The sequence below is a fragment of the Alosa alosa genome, chromosome 10 (genome assembly GCF_017589495.1).
Source record: "Alosa alosa isolate M-15738 ecotype Scorff River chromosome 10, AALO_Geno_1.1, whole genome shotgun sequence".
NCBI lineage: Eukaryota > Metazoa > Chordata > Actinopteri > Clupeiformes > Clupeidae > Alosa > Alosa alosa.
In genome coordinates, this window is record NC_063198.1 from 13,733,159 (window position 1) to 13,753,750 (window position 20,592).

Below are 20,592 nucleotides of genomic sequence, written 5' to 3' on the forward strand. Positions count from 1 at the left end.
CAGCACATTTTGCTATCATATCAAGGTTAAGTGCTTATTCATTGTCCTTACTTAGATTGAAGTTTCCGGGCAACAAATTGGTCTGTCACGACAATTCTATATTCCCAGTTTTATTCACAAAATGAATTTATACTGTCTAGCCTACTTTATGTAAATATTGACTGCCATGTGTTTTCAGTGAAACCAATTGTGCAAAAATAAAGTTAATCAATCAGAACCGATCCAGTGCAAAAATAAAGTTAGTTGTAGCCTATTGGCTGCACTGTATCACTGCCTCAAGGTCTATAAAGGTTCAACACACGCAACATCAAAGACCGTCTGTGTGCACGCTCAAGTCAGGCTACTGTACTTGTCTCTTCGTTACTTCCCTCAGTAATTTAATTTCAGGTCAGGTGTGACAAAAACATAGGCTACTTTAACCTGCATCTGAGTGCAACAGAGTTTGTTTTCAGTGGACATGCGTCCCAGGGGTTAATGCTGCATTGTTGGAACATTGGCGACGCAATTAGACTCGTGAAGGACATTGATAGCAAGCTTAAGGAGATAATCCTACCCTGGTTCAAGATGAGAGCCTCTCGGCACACACTCACTGCTTAAATACAGTATGACAATATCTGATCAGCGTTCTCATTGTGTAATATTAAGTAATGTCAGCTACATCCCACAACTGTGTGATGCCTTGCAACTGTGCAAAATGTCAATGCGATTGAACAGCGCGTCCTGAAGTGAGACAGTTGGAACCGATTAATAGATCTGTGATGACGGTATGTGCACATGACCCATGGGAAAGGGTGACTTGGCACTTTGGGATGTATGCTCAAACAGTATGTCCATACTGCCACATTGCTTGATTGCTTGTCTATTACAGCATGTTGGACAATTAATATCCAGTAAATATACAAATGGGTAAAAGTGCATGTTATGTTATGTCACCTTAAGTGACATTTTTTGTTTATTTGAGCCGTCCTGTACAATTCTTTATTACGTTTATGCAACAGCACACTGCATATTATGCTCTGCAAAAAGGCATTGCATGCATGTTTGCATTTGTTGACATTTGTGTCACCATGGATTCAACCTGTGCAAAGTCGATTGCATATATGGACTGCACTGCATCCATACAAAAAAAACCTGTAAATGTCCATTTGGTGTTTCTTCACCCTCGGTTTGTGCCGTTTGACAATGCAAAAGACTGGCTCTGCACATGTCCTTGACTTTGTTTACTCCACAGCATGTGCAAGCCAAGCCCCAGCTCACTGATAGATATTGCCTAAGGTGTTACTGTTTGCTGCCTGTTAAGTTGAAGGCAGCCAAGTTCTGTAGACACCTGCACCTCTCACCCTGACAGTCCAAAGATAACGTCACACATGAGCTGTACTCAGAGTGTGCCTTCTGTGTAATGACCTATTCTGTAACATTTTCAAAGTGTTGTCCATTGGAATACCTCTGATTTTAAAGGCACTAACCAACTTTTCGGGAAATTATCTTATTTGCTGTCTACCCCAGTCAGAGTTAGACAATCCATACCCTTTTCTTCTCTGTGCATGCAATAACCCAGTCTCTGACACTCCCACCATTATATTAGCCTTGCTGAGCATAGCTCACTGGAAGTGGGTTAGCCCATAGCTCCCAAGAGTGACAAAATCCAAATCTTATTGACATGTTGTGACTTCCGTATTAACCATGTGTAGAACTATGTAAAATGAGACACAGTAATTCTCATGTTGGCACGATACCTGGGTGCAGTGATTACACACAGCAGCACTGTTTGCAAAGGTAAAGTCTATGTTATCACCTTTGGGAGTTAGAGACTAACTGGCGCAACCCACTTCAGAGGATCATGTTGTCAACACAAGCATTTCAAATACTTATTGCATTCTAAATGAGTGCAACAGATATGTGAAGCAGTCTTTTGACCAGTCTCAGGGACATACCATGATTCTGGGCACAAGATCATGGTCATGATCATACATTTAGGGGTAATTTCTGTCACTATGTAATATGAATGTAAACAATGATTTTATTATATTATTATTTTGTTTAATGTAATTTTATTTCATTCAGTCTTCATCCATTCCTCTGTTAATGTAATGGTGAATGCTTAACATATTAGGATTTTAGTTCCCCATACATTTGAGAGTTGGGTGTTTTGGTTCCGGGGGGAGTGATTTCGCCACAGTTTTTAGAAGAGAGTGAAGCTGGGGAGAAGTGACCGTGCGTTAGGCTGTGTTGTCTGTATAAGTTGGTTGTGTGAATAAAAGAAGTTATAACCGAAGTGTAACCTGTCTTCATCTTGCCCACGTCTGAGAGACTGGAGAGTGTGAACTCTACAAACCCACAAATTATCAGGTTACATGAACATATAATAGAATAGAATAGAATCAGGCTTTATGCAAGCTACACTTTTGGGTGGGGGTGGGCTGGTTGAAAAAGAAATGATGATGTAATTGTCTTAAATTTGTCAAAGGACTCTGGGGGAAATACTTTAAAACTTAACTAAAGCCTGGGTGGGAATGAGCCCTCTTATCTTCAACAGGCACAACATACAGAATAGAAAGGAATAGAATATTCCAGATAATTTACTCAACCTCACTGTTGCTAAGCCCATTGTAAAGCTCCATGATCACAAAGTGATCTAAGGTCTAAGGGGATGATCCACAGAGGCAGCTAGAGAGAAGAGCTGTGGTTTATGTAACTCTTCTAAGTATTCATCAAGGCAGCAGTAAGGAGCCATGGCTCTTAATCCTGTGAATCAACAGTCTGTTGTGGGCATGCACAGTCAGCTTGGCATAGCTCCATCTCCTTCCCATATTGCATAAAGAGAGACTAGAGTGACATAAACTAAACTTTCTTTTATGTAATGACATATAGCCCTCCAGCATGCCATTGCACATATCTGAAAATCAGAACGTCTTTATTTGTAAATGTATAATGCACACAGGAATGTGGTGATGCTTTGATGTACAAAAAGTGTAGGGGGTTCCCCAGTGTCCTGGCTATTCCCAAGATTGTCATTGGATCATTGGATCAATACGGTTTGGCATAGCCTTCAGGGATTCATGCAGTTTAACTAGAACAAAACACTCTGCCCAGTAAGTACCCGATTAACTAGTCTCTGGAAGCCAATAACCCCTAAAAAGCAACAGATGAATGGCTAACATAACAATTTATTGTAATGCCAGGAGTAATCAGAATACAATTAATCAATCAGTGTTAGAAACAATAAATAAATCAATTAAAATTGAGCATTACACTGCAATACAACAGCCTATTTAAAATAGGCTCAATAGAATAAGTCAAAATAGCAGTATTGCATATACGGTACAATAACAAATTCAATAACAAAATAAATCATGCATAACTAAAAATGACCTCGATTTAGGCTACTTGGGTATGGCATAAAGATTGGCTACACAGTGGTTAACGAAAATCGAAATCTGCTTTTGATAGCCTACCGGTGCCGCTCCACAAAATGAAAAAATATCTTAATTTGCTGTCTACATTATTGTCAGTGTTGGGGGTAACGCGTTACAAAGTACAATTCAAATTTTAGTAATTTGTTACAGTTAGGCTACTGAATAACTGTAACGTCCATTACTGCGTTACTCTTGATATCTCTAATATATAGGCCTATTGACTTATTGTTTCCATAGGCATGCAGTGATTGCTTATTGAAAATATAGATTAGCCTAGACACATTATTTCATTGTAGAGATATTCGCAGGATAGAGCACGCATTCTCTCCTTGCACCGCTCTCCCTCAAACAGGTTGGCTTCAGCCCGCACCTCCACTATGCAAATCAAAACAGTGTCTTCAAGAACTGTTCATGCAGACTACAACTGGCGCGGTGTAGCCTACACAACTTTGTTCAAAATTGATGCATTCAAGTTAACTTTGCAAAGTTAGTGTTATAGCCTACTTTTCACAACGTTGTCAATCGCAAACGCTAATTTATTCTAACGTCTCTCTACGGAACTACCTGCTTAATTTGCGGAGGACGAAGAGAAAGCACCTTTTTGATAATTTAGCCAGTAGAGAAATAACTGTTCAGAACTAATCTGTAGCCTAGGGTAGGCTTCTGCAGAAAACAATGTTGTTCACGATTTAATCTCGACGTTTTTAACAGGCTACACAATAGAGGCTTAGACAACTATGCAACTATGACCCACGTTTTGGTTTCGTAAATTCATTTCCCCTACTTCTTGACTGCAATGTAGTCAATTGACTGCTTGACAGGTTATTTTTATTTTTCTGTACAATAAACAAATACATCTGCTTTACGCCGCAGAATTATAGATTACTAAAAGACTTCTGCAGATGCAAAAGGGATTAATATATTGTATAAGTGCCAGTAGCCTTAGCAGACCTAGGAAACTGGGATAGCTGGTGTAGGTTAAATCATTACCAGCTTAGTCTCTGTTATGTCATCATCTCAATAAGAGGCAGGGTTAGGGGAAGCAGGGGAACGTTGTAATGGATAAAAGTGTGAGATCTCCTGAAGTTCATCAAACTTTTAATGTATGAAGTTTCCCTCCAACATCATTCATGACACATGAGTATAAGAACATGGTTCTGAATTTAGAAAAGCCATCTTGGAACACCTACTCGTATATTTGATGTGTCTTTCATATTAACATGAAGACGTATAGGACACCCATGTAGGGTAACTTCATGGTCTCACTTGAGCATTTAGAATAGAACAGAGCATTTTTGAAAGGGATATTCAGTGTATGTCTAATTTTGAGTTTAATTTCCATGTTCCCAATCAGGCTTATAGTTAACAGAAAACACCATCTGTTTCCCATAATTCAAGTGGTTGAAATAAATTATAACAGCCTTCTCAATACAAGAGCCTTTCAAATAATCAGTTGATGAATATTCAGATACCATTGTGTAACTGTTGTATAAAGGAACATTGTCCAATAATATTACCATGTAATAAATATGGATTAAAGAAAAATGAGACCAGGATATAGTGAAATGGATTCTCAATTAATCAGATGTTTACATGTTTTTATGAACAAGACTGTTCAAAAATTCTTAAAATAGAGGTGATAGGGTCTACTGTACCTGGTTTACACTGAAGCAAAGCACTATAAACCAAAGGACATCCACCAAGTTCACATCCCTACACTGAAACAGAATATAAAGCTACTGTAAAATAAATTACATCTAGACCGCAGAAGAAAGGAAATTTCATTAAAGGTCATTCAAAGGTCCTAAGTTTCCTTGCAACATGTGCCCACTGCATGGTATCCTCCACTGCCACCTGTTGGCAGTGGGTAAGTAATGCATCTTGAAAATGTAGTCTATCTCTCTCTACTCATGACACTGACAGTTATGTTAGTTTGAAACCTGTCACTCAAACACCATCAAAGTGCCTTTCGTTTACACGGCGACCCCGCCATCGGGGCTTGAAGACGCAAAAATCTGAAGACTCCTTCCAAAGTGTAGTTTTGAAGACGACCCGGGTTGCGTCTCCGTCTTCGGCTAAACCAAAGATCTTTGATTACCTCTCTGGCTAAACCATAGACTGTATATATATATACAGTCTATGGGCTAAACCATAGACATAATATACATATGTATATTATGTCTATGGGCTAAACTGTCAAATTAGAATGTCTGCGCGTGACGTACCGGGGTTCTATCACACCACCACCCAGCGGTCTGGAATGCATATCCAATCGACCAGGGCCGAGACTTTGAGTCTCACACCATTAAGGAGCTCTGTGCCATCACTGGGATCAGGAAGGTTAGGACAAGTCCTTACCACCCACGTGGAAACCCAGTTGAGCGGTACAACCGCACCCTCCTGAGTATGCTGGGAACATTGAAAGACAAGGAGAAGAGCAGATGGCGTGATTTTGTGAAACCCCTCACTCACGCCTACAACTGTACTAAGAACGAAGTCACCGGTTTCTCCCCTTATCCCTGAGAATGCTCGTCTAAACGCCAATAAAAAAAAATGAAGACGAGACGCCACTTCTGCGTCTTCTCTTTTCATCGTCACCGTATAAACGTAGCCTCAGACAAAAAAAAGTCAGACCAATCAGTGACGAGAGGGGAAGGCGAAACAGTAAAGATAAACAGTAGCAGCAACACCTGCAAATATCATAAAATGCAGTTGGAAAAATGCAGACATTTATTTACAGAAAAAGTAGACCCATATACATTGTTTCCTGACTGTTGATGCTGTTTATTGTCAGTTTGTAAAGTTTAGGCCAGGGCTCTTCAATTGGCGGCCCGGCCCGCGAGGTCATTTGTACTGGCCCTTTAAAAAATGTATAATCTCTAGCAAGCGTGAGCTGTTCTCCATTCCGTTCTCCATTCCATTCTCATCTCCATTCCTGGCTATTGCCGATGTCCTTCGTTTCTTCACGTCTTACAACATAAACAAATGCAATAATAGTCTAGTGAAGTCAGAAATGAGCCTGTCTAAAGGCCTCTAGGAAATCATGTGGCATGTTACATTAAATGCGCACTCAATTCGAAGCAAAAAGTATCATTGATAGCGAAGGTAAATTGCATATTTGTAAATGTGACGACGGCAAAACGTTTTTGATTAAAGTGAATCGTAGACTATATAATAACCAAAGAAAGTAAAGGAGATGATTTGCACCTCCGTTCACCAAATAAAGGCCGTGGTTGTGTTTCTACAATAACACAAAACAGAAACCAAGTAGGCTAAACGTTTTCATTGTCATCGTGAACTATGACGATGCCTATGTTCAGTAGGCTATGTCATTTATTCAAGCAGTGACATATGTTAATGCATGGGGTAACGTGAGGTGCGTTAGAAAAAAGATGGGCCTGTCCCTCTCAAAACATGTTAAAATAGTGTGATTAGCAACCAGAAAAGAAAACAATCCCGGGGGAGACACCCCCGGACCCCCGTGTTATTATTAGGCGATTATGACTGGCCTGCACTGCTAAAAAAAAATCTACAGGTCATCTCATTTAAATGGTGATAACGTCAAATTTAAGTATGCCTATAAGTCAGAGAGCTACATATGCGACTGATTACACATTTAATTCACCTGAACAGTGTTTGAATCCTGTTTGTAGGCTACTCACTGGAAATCTTGGACCTAACAGTTACTGTGCAAAGCACAGATTCCATTACTGTTATCTGTTATCACAGATTTAATTCCCTATTAGCCACCAACAACTGGGTAATGATGTTGTTATGCATGTACAAAATACAACATTTGAACACCCATGTTGCTGCTGTTGTACTTCATTGTATACAGCTGTTAATGTGATTAGGTTACTCATATTTCAAGCCGCATTCCTCCGGCCCCTCAGTTGTGATGCTTTTAATGAACTGGCCCCCATTACAAACTAATTGAATAGCCCTGGTTTAGGCGAAGTAGGAAGTAATGAGGAATCTCTGATCAATGTGATTGGTAAGGCTATATTGGCTATATAATGTGATTGGTAAGGAGACCAATTATTTCAAAGTTAGTGCCAACTGCAATGCAGGTGTTGGAAAGGAATCCCAACCATGAGTCACCAGACCCTATTCACTTTATGAATGAGTTTGGATTTTTCCAGGCTAGGTTTTTTCTGTGTGTAGAGTTTTGAAAAATAGTCAGAATTTTGAAAATGTGTGTAAACAGCACAGTAATATTTGCACAGTGTACATCATCACACTGTGGAAAATAAAGATGTCAACAGGTCAACAGTTCATTATATTTAATATAATGCAAAGACCAGAACTGTGTTTTATTTTGTTTTCTGATGTTTAACAGAGAATGGCATCCTGTTTATTAATGTGCATTTGATTGTTGTCCAAACATGAACTCAAGGTGTAACATTCCTATACAAAACTAAAGGTCTTGATATGCCTGGGCTACACTGTGCATGATTATTAACCATTGATTGACCTGTATATGAACCTGTAATTTTTGACCTTTTCATTGATTGAATTTAACAGCTGTTTATCTTGGGACAGACCAATAAAAACCTATAAACTCCCTACATCTTATGTCCCATTTCACAACCATCACCTGTCATACAAAGACCTGTCAGAAAAAGTCATTCTTAACAACCTTTTATAAAAGCCTTTTAGTTAGTGTATGTCACAGACTGTGCCGTGATGTGCTCTCACAGCACTCAGCCAGACAAACGGCGGCACTAACAAGCTGACTTGCTGCTATTCTCTGTGTCATATCATTATCCTTACTGTTACTGTAGGTCTGTGTTATATTCCTGGTTCACTGTTCATAATGTCATTTACCACCGTTTGCCATAAATGAATTATCATCTGACATGCAATGTTGTTTTAAAGTGCAGGGAAGTTGCTCAGCTCAGCTGTATCAGTATCATGAGTAACATCCAGAGGAACACCACACAGAAGATGGCTCCCAGAGTGAGTATGTGGATCACAAAGCGACTGGTGGAGACCCACTGAGGCAGGGAACGTTGGACAGAATACAGACAATGCCTACAGAAGGAAGAAAAAATTGTTTCAGAATTCTATTCTGAGAATTCTGTCCCATAGGCTTTGTCTTTTGCCTTCACCTGGACACAATGCATTATTGTACTTTACGAACAAATACAGTAAGCAAGAATTTCATGGAACTTTAGAATTCAACTTAATTTTTTTTATCAGATCTATCAATTTAAAATGGGCCTTAATTGATTAATGAAATGTTAGGGGACTACATCTACATAAGGTTACACAGCAAACTATTCTGAGAACTGCTGTACACAGAGACAGCCATCTAAAGCTGCCCAAGGATCCTAGTGAAAGTGAAGAGGGGACGGAGGATAACATTACAGAAATGTATATTGCTGATGCACTCTTACTGCTCTGGGGTGGGGGGAACAGAGACAGGGGGGCTCTGCTCACTCGTTTCCCTGGATCCCTCATTCTCCTCCGAGCTTTCCGTCCCCTCCTGCTCGACCAGGGCCGATCTACGACGCAGTCGCAGTGCTGGGGGCACGGGACTGCAGAGGAATGCGAGGACAGTGGGTGAGATCCATCCACAAACAAACTGATCGACTGGTATCAAATTGCTTTTGTATTACTGAAACGTTTTACAATTGCACATTGTTTTCTAGAAGATAATACCAAACGTGTGTCATGTGAAGCCATATATTTCGATAGTATTTTTTGCCCTTAGGAATAAGTCCTTATTATGACTGCTGCACAGCGAAGCGGCATATAGGTTTAATTCAGAACCTTTAATTTACACCAACTGGCCTGTAGGTGGCCGGAGACAGTTTTCTGTGAATATCTCGAGAACCGTAGGGCCTAGGAGGTCGACCTTTTTTTGGATGTTGGTCTTAAGGGGGCATGTCAACCTATCCCCTATTACCACTTATTTCATGTATAGCGCCACCTAGGTGTTTTCATCACAATATCTCTGGCTGACATGGTCAAAACTGCACGAAATTGAAAGTGTAGGATCATTATGACACCCTCCGAATGCATGCCCAGTTTCGTGGACTTTCGTTCATGGGGGGCCTTACAATAAAATAATTTATGTGTACATTTAGTGACCGTACACCAACAAGGATTCCCGGGACACTGAAAGACCGGGGTACACGAAACTTGGTGGGCATGTAACCCCACATGGATAGCATGGAACCATCGCTTTTCGTTTTGATCTGTAGCCCCCCCGCTGGACTGGACCCCCCGAAAGGAGGGTAGGGCAGACACAGTTTTCTGTGAATATCTTGACAACCGTAGGGCCTAGGATGACCAATTTTTTGCGTATGTTTGCCTCCAGGGGTCATGTAAACCCATTCCATATGCACACATGTGCATAAACAGATACACACGCACACACATACATTCACAGTAATCCTACGTATGACACATACTCACAGGGTGCGATTTGTAGGGGGGGATGGTGAGGATTTTCCCCCCTCTGGTTTTCCTGTCCCTACCTCTGCAAAACATTTTTTATCCCCAGTGGGGACAACATTTATCCCCCTCTAGATCTGCCCCTCATATTGATTAATGCTACTTCATATCAGCAAAGCGCTGCAACGTGAGAACAGTCTAGTAGGCTAGCCTACATAATAATCTGACATCAGAAACGCACCGTCACTGTTAGCACTCATGCTGCTGACACAGTGGCTGCGTGATAACTTAATTTGGCCTTGATCGTGCATTTCAGAATGTCGAGTGTGTAATCATCATAAATGGCTAGTTTCAATGGAAAAGTTAGCTGGACAAATGAAAGAAAACGAGAAGGATTCAGTGAAGCATATCGTCATATTTTAGAACCTTCAAAATGAGAAAACTGATGCAACTGAGATGGAGGACAACTGCACATAGAGTAGAATGTAGGTCTATTGTCCGAAGGAACTTACATTAAATGAGGAGATATTAGCTGAATGTCACAAAAAGTGTTACAGAAATTGCTTAGCATCGCTTATTCAATGGCTCTCTACCGAAACACCTGTAGTTTGCGGAGGACGAACGAGAAAGCATTCGTTTGATAAATCAGCCAGTAGGCTAGGCCTAGTAGACAAATAACTTTCAGAAATAATCTGTACTGCAAAAACGAATGTTGGTGGGTATTTAAACTATCTAGCGGGTGTTTTAACAGCTGCAAGAAATAGAAGCTTCACGGTCTTTATGTTCTGGTTCGTAAATTATTTTCATAAAACTTCAAGTTGCCCTATAACTTTACTCTCCAAACTCTTCACTGCACTGTTTATTTTTTTAACTTCTGCAATATTACGCACTTGGCTACTGAACGCAGATCAGCAGGAGAGAGAATGCACGTAGCCTACGCAGCGTGTAGCGCAATGTGTAGGCTATTTGGTTACCAATTAACACTGTTAGCCAATTCACTAACTTAAGACTTCAGTGCCATCATATACAACGTTTTTTTAAACAACAAATACAGAAAGGATGGAGGCAGCAAAAGTAGAGGAGTCATTTCAGATGGGGCAAGAACAAGGTGAATTTGTATGCTTGTCAAAACGTAGTCCTACCCTGTATTAGAGGAGCTGATCATCATACCAAGCACACTCGCTGTTAAAAGTCATACACCACGGTAAACTAAAACTTAAATGTTACATGAATTTGTAGAACACAAACTCTTCATAGTTGCATACAGTACATAACATAAACATGACATAAATACAGTTTGTAGATACAAAACACATAAAAACGTATAGTTGACTCTTCCAGAGGTTCAAATAGCCAACGGTACCTGGGGACTGCGGAGGATTCTGAGTCCTCGTCCTGACTCTGGGTTGATGCCTGTCTTAGAAGAGGGTTGCGTCGAAGTCGGGGAGGAAAAAAGCTTTCAGGAGATTCGGGTTGGCCATCTTTTTCCCTGATAAAGGAGACATAGTTGAAGCATGTCTGAGAGATATATCAGCTGTAAAGAAGGTTACAGAAAAACACACACACACACACACACACACACACACACACACCCACTCACACACACACAGTGGTCTTCATTGGTAGCAGAAAGTTTGGAGAGAGATTGGAGTTCCCTCTCCAATTTCAATGTCCACACAGTGGTCCAGCTGTGAGCACAGCCACAGGCCTACCTGCTGTCACCTTCTGGTTGTGGGCTTCCAGTGTCCTCGCTGGTCTTTAGCCCCTCTGAGAACTTGGTCTCAAGATCTTTGAGCTGTTGTGGACATTAAGGGGAAATTCAAAATGTTTAGTTGCAGTTTAAGCATTTTTAATATTGTTGTATAGCCTATGCTATGTGAGATATATATAAAAACAAAACATTAACCAAAATTAGAATTTACTGAATTGAAAGTATGTGTTACCGGATATCACCGTATATTCCCATAATGTAACACAAGTGCTGGTTTCTGTACCTGAGCCAGATTTGGAATGAGAGTCATGCTCACTCTCCTACGGGCAAAGTGCTGCAGATGAGGAGACCAGAGAGAGAGATGGGAGAGATGAGAGTGTGAGGCAGATTGGAAGAAGGGTGAGAAGCAGTCATCGCACACAGGCATTTTTCTTTAGCTCTTTAATGGTTGATAAATGACCCTGCTACACTGGGGTAAGCAACACCTCCAGTATAACCAGATGGCCCTTCTGATGTGCTTGGTGCACTACAGGGTACTACTGTATATGGTTCTTATAGCCTTGAACATTCTTGTTTTTTTTTTATCATAGTTCACAGTGATTGCTGTATGTATGTTATTGCTTCTCTCTACATCCATGAAAGCCTGATTACCAGTTGTGCTGAGTGTCTCACAATTCTCACGTCACCGTCATCTGCAAGAGAGGAAATGAGGTAGAATCTTAATTCATTAAAGCGGACACTATCCATTTTTGAAGGTAAAACGTACAGGTAATGCATTCGATTTGATAGACTTTCACACAGCCATTTGAAAGCAGTGTATGATGCATTGTCATGACTACAGATCCTTCCTGACCAGTGTTGTCACTCAGCAGCCGCCCACGGGTCTTCTGCAAGAGCCTCCTGGCCTCCAGGATCTCAGCGCTATCCAGGGTGTGTCGTCGCTTCAGATGGTCCACGTGGACCGACATCAGTTCCACTGCATGGCTCACGCGGGCCTCCTAAAGTCATGCCAACATAGGTGGCAACAACAACAACAACAACAACAACAACAACAACAAACAGTGAGAGGCCACGCACATCCCAAAAGCCAATTTGGATGGGTGCAGGTTCTAAAGCATATAGTGGATAAGAGAGATGAGATGAATCGCACGCTGAGGAGCTCCCATTTAAGGTGTTTATTTTTATTTTGCAGTTTGACGTTTCCAGTCCCTACGACTCTTCCTCAGGTTTCGAGCCATAGGGGCTCGAAACGTAAAAAAACTACTATATCAGAGCTCTTTGGTGTGCGGATTATCTCTAACAACAACAACCAAGTCTGTTATTTCTATAGAGACACTTTATCAGCCAAAGGCTCTTTACAAGAAATGAAAATTTTAAAGTGATATGTTTGGACTTTTTAGTATTTAATGGAAAAGACAGTAAAGAGAGGACAGGAAATGAGTGGGAGAAAGAGTTCAGGTCAGACTCAAACCTGGGTCCCCATAGGCACTGAGCCTGTTTATAGTACAAGACACCAATGCAACCGCAGCACTATGGCTCCCCACATGATGTTTTTAACACTTTATCTTACTTTACTTTATCAAGAGTTTATTGTTATAAATCTAGGCCACTGTTTACTGATCTTACCTTAAGACTTACTGTACATAATTGTAAAAACATTTTTGACACCATGAAAAGTACAAACTCTACCTTTAAATGCCCAACACACATTCAGTGAATGATTACATGTAAGTAAACTGACCTATGATTTGAATCCACATTCTATTGATATCACACACACATTATAAACCCATGTCAGTGCCTGTAGGTAGCCTATGGAGGCTATAGCTTTACGTCCTCATATACATACCTGGTGAGCAGCCCCCAGCGTCTCAGCAGCTGTAATGATGTCATCCATCGCTCTGCACAAATTGTCCAAGGAGGTCTCCATTTTGTCCAGTATTTCTACCGCCTCACTGTCCACACACCGGGCTTTCAGCAGCTGTTTGTCAACACAACTCACGTTAATGGGTCATTCAAAAAGACGTCTATCACATCTATTCACATGCAGAAAATCCATGTTTATGGATGTAGGATATATTTGTAATGGCTGAAGAAACATAGATGATATACAACATGCATAAATATTGTGTATATACTGTAAACATTTTAATAGCCTACATGAAGTCAGTTTAAAGTTAACATAACTTAACTAAGTGTCACAATTTAGTTTTTTTATTATTGAAAGTACGGTAGAATGTTTTTCTTAAAAGGGTTTTTATGGCCTTTCCCCATCTGTGCCACACTACCACTGCCTATATTTGGAGATAGTCTTCAGTCTTGGGAATTAAGCGAAGCACAAACTAGAATGAAGTAATAGACACTGTTTGCTGCTGAATCCTTTAGTTGCAGGAGATGTGGGGTGGGGACCAAGACAGAAATAAGAGAGACATCACAACATTATAGGATAACCATGCTAGCAACCGTAAGGTGTTGGTCTGACTGTGCAGCTCAAAGTGCACAGTGTAATCTCTGGAAATGTCTGCGGTGTAGTATTGACCTGCAGGGTGTCTTTGGTGTGGTTGAGCTCCATCTGCAGGTTCTCCTGTGCCACTGCACGGTCATGCTCCTCTGCCTGGAGCCTCTGGGGGAGGGTGTACTGGTCACAGCGGAACGCCATGGCGAACTGAAAGAAGGCGCTCTGTGCAGAGGAACAGTCATACTGTTATACATGAGGTCAACTCACCATTCTAAAGATCTATTGGCGGCTTTCACAGCAATGCACATTTATCTGGCAAGACCTATTTGGTGTACTTTCACATATACATCTGAATGGAGTTTCCATAAATGGACACCACATACATGATTGCTTATCTCACCTAATTTGTCCACCTCATACAAACAGCCAGTATGTATTGTGCAGTTCTACACGCTTAAAATGAATGTGTTGAAAACAACACAACTTGTGTTGTTTTTAACACATCTCTGTGTCCCGATAGGACAATAGTTTGTGTTGTTTCCTTTTTTTATTTGTTACACAATATGTGTTTAAAATAACACAACTTGTGTTGTTTTTTAACACATCTCTGTGTTAGATAGGGACAACACATTTGTTTTAAGAGTGTGTGGATTTGTGATAGTGTGTGTATCTGTGACATACAGTGTAGCTGTCAGAGGTCAAAAAACAACGTGCAACATTGTACAGAACAACAAAAGCATGTAAAATGTAACAAAAGCATGTTAAATGTGCATGAACAAATTTGATGAAAGAGATTGGCAGGTGGGCTGTTGAAGTGTACGACTCTGAATGGGTGAATTAAGGGGTTAATTTCATACCTCAACTTCTTCTTCTGTCATTTCGTCACAACTATGAGACAAAGATGAAATTAGAAATGGAAGGAAGGAAGGAATGTTTCAATATGTCCTAATTTCACTCTTAAAATGAATGTGTTGGAAATTACACAAACTGTGTTGTCCCTATATGGACACAGATGTGTTAAAAAAAAAGTTGTGTTAAATTTGCTTTGAAGAGTTGGATTGCTGGTTCTTAAATTTTCTATAAAGAGTTGGATTGCAGATCATTGTGCCGTTTTCAGCGCATCAGCTGACCCACCTGCTGAGACCCAGTCTCTCCATGATGGGCAGGTCCTCCCAGGAGGTGGCCAGCAGTTCCTCTGGCCTCGGCTCTGGGGGGCACAACTCCTCACGGTCATTCCCACACTATACTATTCCATGTGGGGTGCAGTTAAAGATTCATTTTCAGACAGTACATTTTGTAACACCGAGCACAAAAGTAGACTACCTTCATCACTGCTGTCACTGTCGTCCGATAGCCTAAATAATCCAAACGGGCCTGATGCAGGTATCTGTGGAGAGAAGAAGAAGCATGAAAGTCTCATCAAATCTGTCGGAAAGAGCATTTATGAGGGGAATTACAAAAGATTTATACTTATGGAATGAAGCATTGAGCCTATCATGTTTTGTGTGACGTCTTAACTTCAAAAAACCAAAATCAATCAACCAAAGTCAGAGACCAATTCAGGATTTAAAAGGTTTATGCTTGTCTAACAACCCTCTCTGCCTTTGCCCTGACACAACCCTATGAACACACTGGATGATGTCAGAGAAGGAGAGCGAGAGAGTGAGGGAGAGAGAGAGAGAGAGAATGACAGAGACGAAGTGAAAGAGAACCTTTTACGGAAGTTTGGCCACACACTGCATGGTCTTTGTGCACTGTGCCTGTGGGCATGAGTGTATGTGTCATTCCTCTGCCTTGGCTGCTTACACACATAGCCTGTCCAAAAGCCTTCCCTCACTAATCCAGCCACAAATATTGTTATGGACAGACCATAGTCACGTCTGTATTTGTTTACAGGTGTGGGTCCGCAGTCCTCTTAAGTGTCTGTAAATATCTCCGTTATGTGATAGGTCTAATTTACCAAGCCAAGTCAAGACAAGACTGAGATTGAAACATCTGGGATGGTTTCAGCTGTGCTACAACAACCTCCTATTCATGCCCAGGGAGAAGAGTTAATTGGAGGCTAATAGAGAGATACACTTAAGACTTAAGTGTGTTTTGCAGCTAGAATGAGCACTAGGAACATCTAGTCTACATCAAAGTATCTTCATATCCTCCAAGGGAAAGGTGAGGTGTAAGGTGCATAAGAGAGGAGACTTACCTGGGCACCCATCATGCTCTGTGTTTACCAGTTAAGCTGGCTCAGCTACTTCCAAGAATAAAGAACCACATTCTACTCAGTACTCCACACTACTGTATATGTGGACTACAGCTCGGACTTGCCCATTACTGAACTGAGATTAGCACAACATTTGTATGGAGAAGCCAAAGTTTCCGAAGAGTTGAAGAGCATTTATCAGAGGTGTTGATATGAGCAGCTCCCTGGACGACAGCGTAAAAAAGTAGCCATCCCTCGTGGTCTTTGTGTCCATCCATGAATTAGCACTCCCTAAGAGGGGTGGCATCAGAGAGGGCTGCTGTTCTGGCAGGCATGGGGCAGCCGGGGATGGCTCACCAAACAAACGACAGCCCCGGTATGCGGTCGAGTATCAATAGCGTCCCTCCTGCTTTGGATGTTAGACTCCTGGGTGCTGGGGAGACACAGAAGAACACAGAGAAGATGAGAGGAGACTGAGTCTCTGCACACGTTGGAAGGCATTTAAAAAGTAATTTGCTAATCTGCATTAACAGCCCATAAAACAGACAAATTATTATGGCCCGAGGAAAAACATCCGTGCAACCACTGAGTCATGCAGAGAGGCTTTTATCAAGGTTGTATACAGCTTTTAAAGAATAAATACTTACTGAATTAAATTGAAATACAGAAATGTTTTGTTTACACCATATAAAAGTTGAAATTGGAGCAGGAGGGCAGTAACGTTAAAGGACTTTGAGTAAAAAGCTCTTCTTTCTAACTGTCACAGTCTACTTAACTGGGAGACAGAAACACATTTAGAGGTGTAAAAGGGCCAATGTGTCTTTGAGACCAGACGACAGCAGTAGGAGTAACAGAGCAGACAAGTCGAAAGACAAACAGAAGATTGTAAGAGAGTCACTCGAAGAAAAGACACTCAATGACTAATACAGTGGGAACATGCCAGTTCTCTTCACTAGAGTTAAATGTGATTGTGAATGTGACTAGTGAAGTGAACTGGTAAATAAAATATATATATATATATATATATATATATATATATATATATATATATATATAAATATATACATATATATATATATATTTGTCAAAACAGCATAAGAGATAGGCCTACTTTATAGGGTTATAATAGATTAACTTTATAGAGTTATAATAGATTTAGGGCCATATTTACCAAGGGTGTATCTCTTAGACATGTCTAATGTTGCAGATCATATGATGATCAACTGTGACAAATGAAACCCCAAATATCAAAGGGTGATTATCCAAAAGACATTTAAACGTTGGTCACCTGATGAGCGGTTGGGCAAAAGAGAGTACGAGAGGAGAGCATTTGATTCTTTGTTAACGAGGGAGTCATTTCACCAGGGCCTGCTGGTTTCCAGCATGCTTTTTTCCCCACAGAAAAACACATTTCTAAAACATTATAACTAGATCAGGGTTATAGAAGCGAAAAAAGCTGGACAAACTGCCGTGCTGTTATAATCTGTATAGTGATAGATAAACATTGAAAGTAATCCACAAAACCCAAACGTACAACAATCATAATCATTTTATAGCCACTATTTTGCCTATACATTTCAAGGATTTTTTTTTTCAAAACTATAAAATCCAACATTTTGGTTCAACTCATCACGGCAACTGTATTCAAGTTGGTAAAACTGGAACAGACACAGAACAAATTACTTACCTAGTGAGCTATCATACATATATTTAAGTAAAAATCTTTTTTACTCCACTATATGAACTTCTGTCTAAGGCCCAGTAGTTGTGTTGTGCTGTGGATCAGCATTGCTGCAGCATAGCCCACACGGCAGTCTGACACCATACAGCCACTGCCCCGCTTGGGCTGATCTACACACAGCTGTTTGGTTTCCCACCAGCTGGGAGTTCTCTGAGAGACGCCATCGCTCACCCCAGCAAGCAGACAGGCAGGCAGGCAGGCAGCTCTCCCAGCCCAGAGAACTCGGTCCAAGATCATGTTGATGTAGAGAATGAGCAGGCAGAAGAGTATGCAGAGCTTGAAAACAGAACGTAACCAAGCCCACACACACTCTTCAGATGGGCGTCTACAACTCTACACTTACACACAATCATTTAAAAATGGACCTTTGAAAAGCTGATTTATGATGCTGTTGATTGGTGCATTTAAACTGAGTTTCGATTTAAGAAATAAACAGTAATGTATGTCCTGTATTCAGCCTTTAATAATGATGCTATCTGATTTCAAATCGTAGTCAACCCTTATAGTTCAATGTCCATTATGTTATTCAAATGAAATTCATTGTGGAAGGATACTGATACTCTTCCACTTATGGCTGACTTGACTAAGCATAATGCCTTTGAAAAGATTAGTCCAGACTCATATCCACAAGTTCGTTAGGTGAACCTGATGCTTTTCTGGTCATTACATGGAGCTCCTGCTCCATAGCTGAATGCAGCGGCTAATACTCCTGCAAGTGAAAGTATGAAAGAAGTACAAACACAAGTTCTCCTACCTTTGGCTTTCTTGTGTGGACCTCCAATGTTTCTTCTCCTCACGGCATCGACCTCAAGATAAAGAGTCAGCCATCCCATAATCCCATTACGCCTCGTAATCATGGCCACCACCAGCTGCCTGCCTGTCAGCCAACCTGTTCCTCAAGGGTGATCTCTCTGCACAGCACCGTTTCTACATGCAAAATGCAAAGGCATAACTCACAGTGATGGCCATAGGAATAACATTCCTGGATATTACCAGCAGATACTTCAAAATGGTTTGCATTGCATTAAATCACTGCAATGTAGACTTTAACTTTGTTTACTTTACTCCTGGTCTTTTAATTGTACAGTGCCATGGTCACTTGATTGGCCCCAAAAGCAGAAGAAATGTATCTTAACTGACCAATGAATGAATGAATGAATAAATGAATGAATGAATTGGATGGATGGATGGATCAATGGATTGATGAATGGATGGATGACTGGATGAATGAATTAACTCTGTAACCCACAAGATTTTTGCAAGACGTCATATTTAAGTATTCAATGCTGTTTCCTTTCTTTGAAGGACCAAGAGGAAGTTGACAGGCAAACCACGAGGAAGTTGGCTGCCAGATGTTACAACCCTGGCAGACAATGATGTTGCAACCCTGGGTCAATGGATGGATGACTGGATGAATGAATTACCTATGTGGCCCACAAGATTTTTGCAAGACGTCATATTTACGTATTCAATGCTGTTTCCTTTCTTGGAAGGACCAAGTGGAAGTTAACAGGCAAACCAGATGGATGTTGCCTGCCAGATAATAATATTGTATCTCAGCTCTGACTCATGTTGCCATTCAAGCAGCCCCCCAGAAGAGAGAAGTCTGCAAAGATGAAGATGGAGTTGTTTTGAGAAGACCATGCACTTGTAATGTCATTATCTGTGGACAGGGCTCTCAAGTCTCAGGTATTGATGGGTTGAATGAGGTGGGCAGCTGTGGCCCACTGGTTAGCACTCCTGACCTGTAACCGGAGGGTTGCCGGTTCGAGCCCCGACCAGTGGGAACGGCTGAAGTGCCCTTGAGCAAGGCACCTAACCCCTCACTGCTCCCCGAGCGCTGCTGTTGTAGCAGGCAGCTCACTGCGCTGGGATTAGTGTGTGCTTCACCTCACTGTGTGCTGAGTGTGTAATCACTAATTCACGGTTTGGGATAAATGCAGAGACCAAATTTCCCCTCACGGGATCAAAAGAGTATATATACTTATACTATTGACTTGAGAGACGCAATAGACAGATCTCACACAAACTCACGACACAGATGTATTTTTTTGTCACGCTAATATCTTAGCTGCCTCTGATGTGATTTAATAGTTTGATTAAATAGGAGTTGAAAAACATTTCAATTTTGTACTTATAGTTTGCAGGTTACACATGCAGTAACCTAGGATATGCATAGCGTTTCAAGATGCAACAATCCTCTGCATCAAAACTAGTCACAAATTCAAATTCAAGCATGGCATGGAATGTTTTATTTGTCAAAGAATAACCGAACAGCTAAACTCATTCAAGCTACTGCGCAAATTTTTTTTAAGAAAAATTTCCCTGTCGTCAACGTCCTGAATTTTTGGTCAACGATTCCCAGGACACCGAAACACACATAGAACACAAGAATTCACACAAGAATTCAAAGACTACTATAATAAACCTACATTGATAAAAGATTAAAAGATGAAGGGAAACATTTTACATTTTCTGTTCTTTTTGCATGTGCCTTTTCTTTTTGACATATGAATGTGTTTTTGTCTTTCTCCGCTGTGATTTCTAAGTCATTTTAAGTCACTGGAGTTCTTAACCTTCAGATTTTTAATGGCACAAAAGAGATGCTTACTTGCTCTGTGTGTCTCTCTCTCTCTTTCTCTCCCTCTCATCTCTCTCTATTCCTCT

The 20,592-nt window shown here is 40.8% G+C and overlaps 1 protein-coding gene across 4 annotated transcripts; it reads right to left on the bottom strand.

The window, feature by feature from the left end:
• Positions 1-7,698: 7,698 nt before the first annotated feature.
• Positions 7,699-18,737, bottom strand: si:ch73-352p18.4 (inositol 1,4,5-triphosphate receptor associated 2). 4 transcript variants are annotated; one of them, XM_048255349.1, is made up of 14 exons: positions 18,097-18,157; positions 16,188-16,617; positions 15,311-15,374; positions 15,122-15,194; positions 14,845-14,875; positions 14,069-14,209; positions 13,379-13,510; positions 12,383-12,527; positions 12,181-12,221; positions 11,813-11,863; positions 11,531-11,613; positions 11,182-11,307; positions 8,816-8,956; positions 7,699-8,450 (listed from the first exon to the last, which is right to left on the bottom strand). In XM_048255349.1, exons 2-14 carry the CDS (start codon positions 16,200-16,202, stop codon positions 8,309-8,311), a joined length of 1,185 nt encoding a protein of 394 aa, XP_048111306.1. In that variant the 5' UTR covers positions 16,203-16,617; positions 18,097-18,157; the 3' UTR covers positions 7,699-8,308. The 4 variants fall into 4 exon arrangements, with proteins under 4 accessions (XP_048111306.1, XP_048111303.1, XP_048111302.1 ...); XM_048255346.1 differs by lacking the exon at positions 18,097-18,157 and adding an exon at positions 18,680-18,737 and having other exon boundaries at positions 15,311-16,617; XM_048255345.1 differs by having other exon boundaries at positions 15,311-16,617.
• Positions 18,738-20,592: the final 1,855 nt, after the last annotated feature.

Bases quoted from the DNA above. Each gene is read 5' to 3' on its own strand.
- si:ch73-352p18.4 (XM_048255346.1), bottom strand. From the start codon at position 15,428: ATGCTCTTTCCGACAGATTTGATGAGACTTTCATGCTTCTTCTTCTCT. The intron at 15,195-15,310 runs GTAGTCTACTTT...TGTGCCCCCCAG, and splicing joins CAGTGACAGCAGTGATGAAG to AGCCGAGGCCAGAGGAACTG. The intron at 14,210-14,844 runs GTATGAAATTAA...TCCTCTGCACAG, and splicing joins TGACAGAAGAAGAAGTTGAG to AGCGCCTTCTTTCAGTTCGC.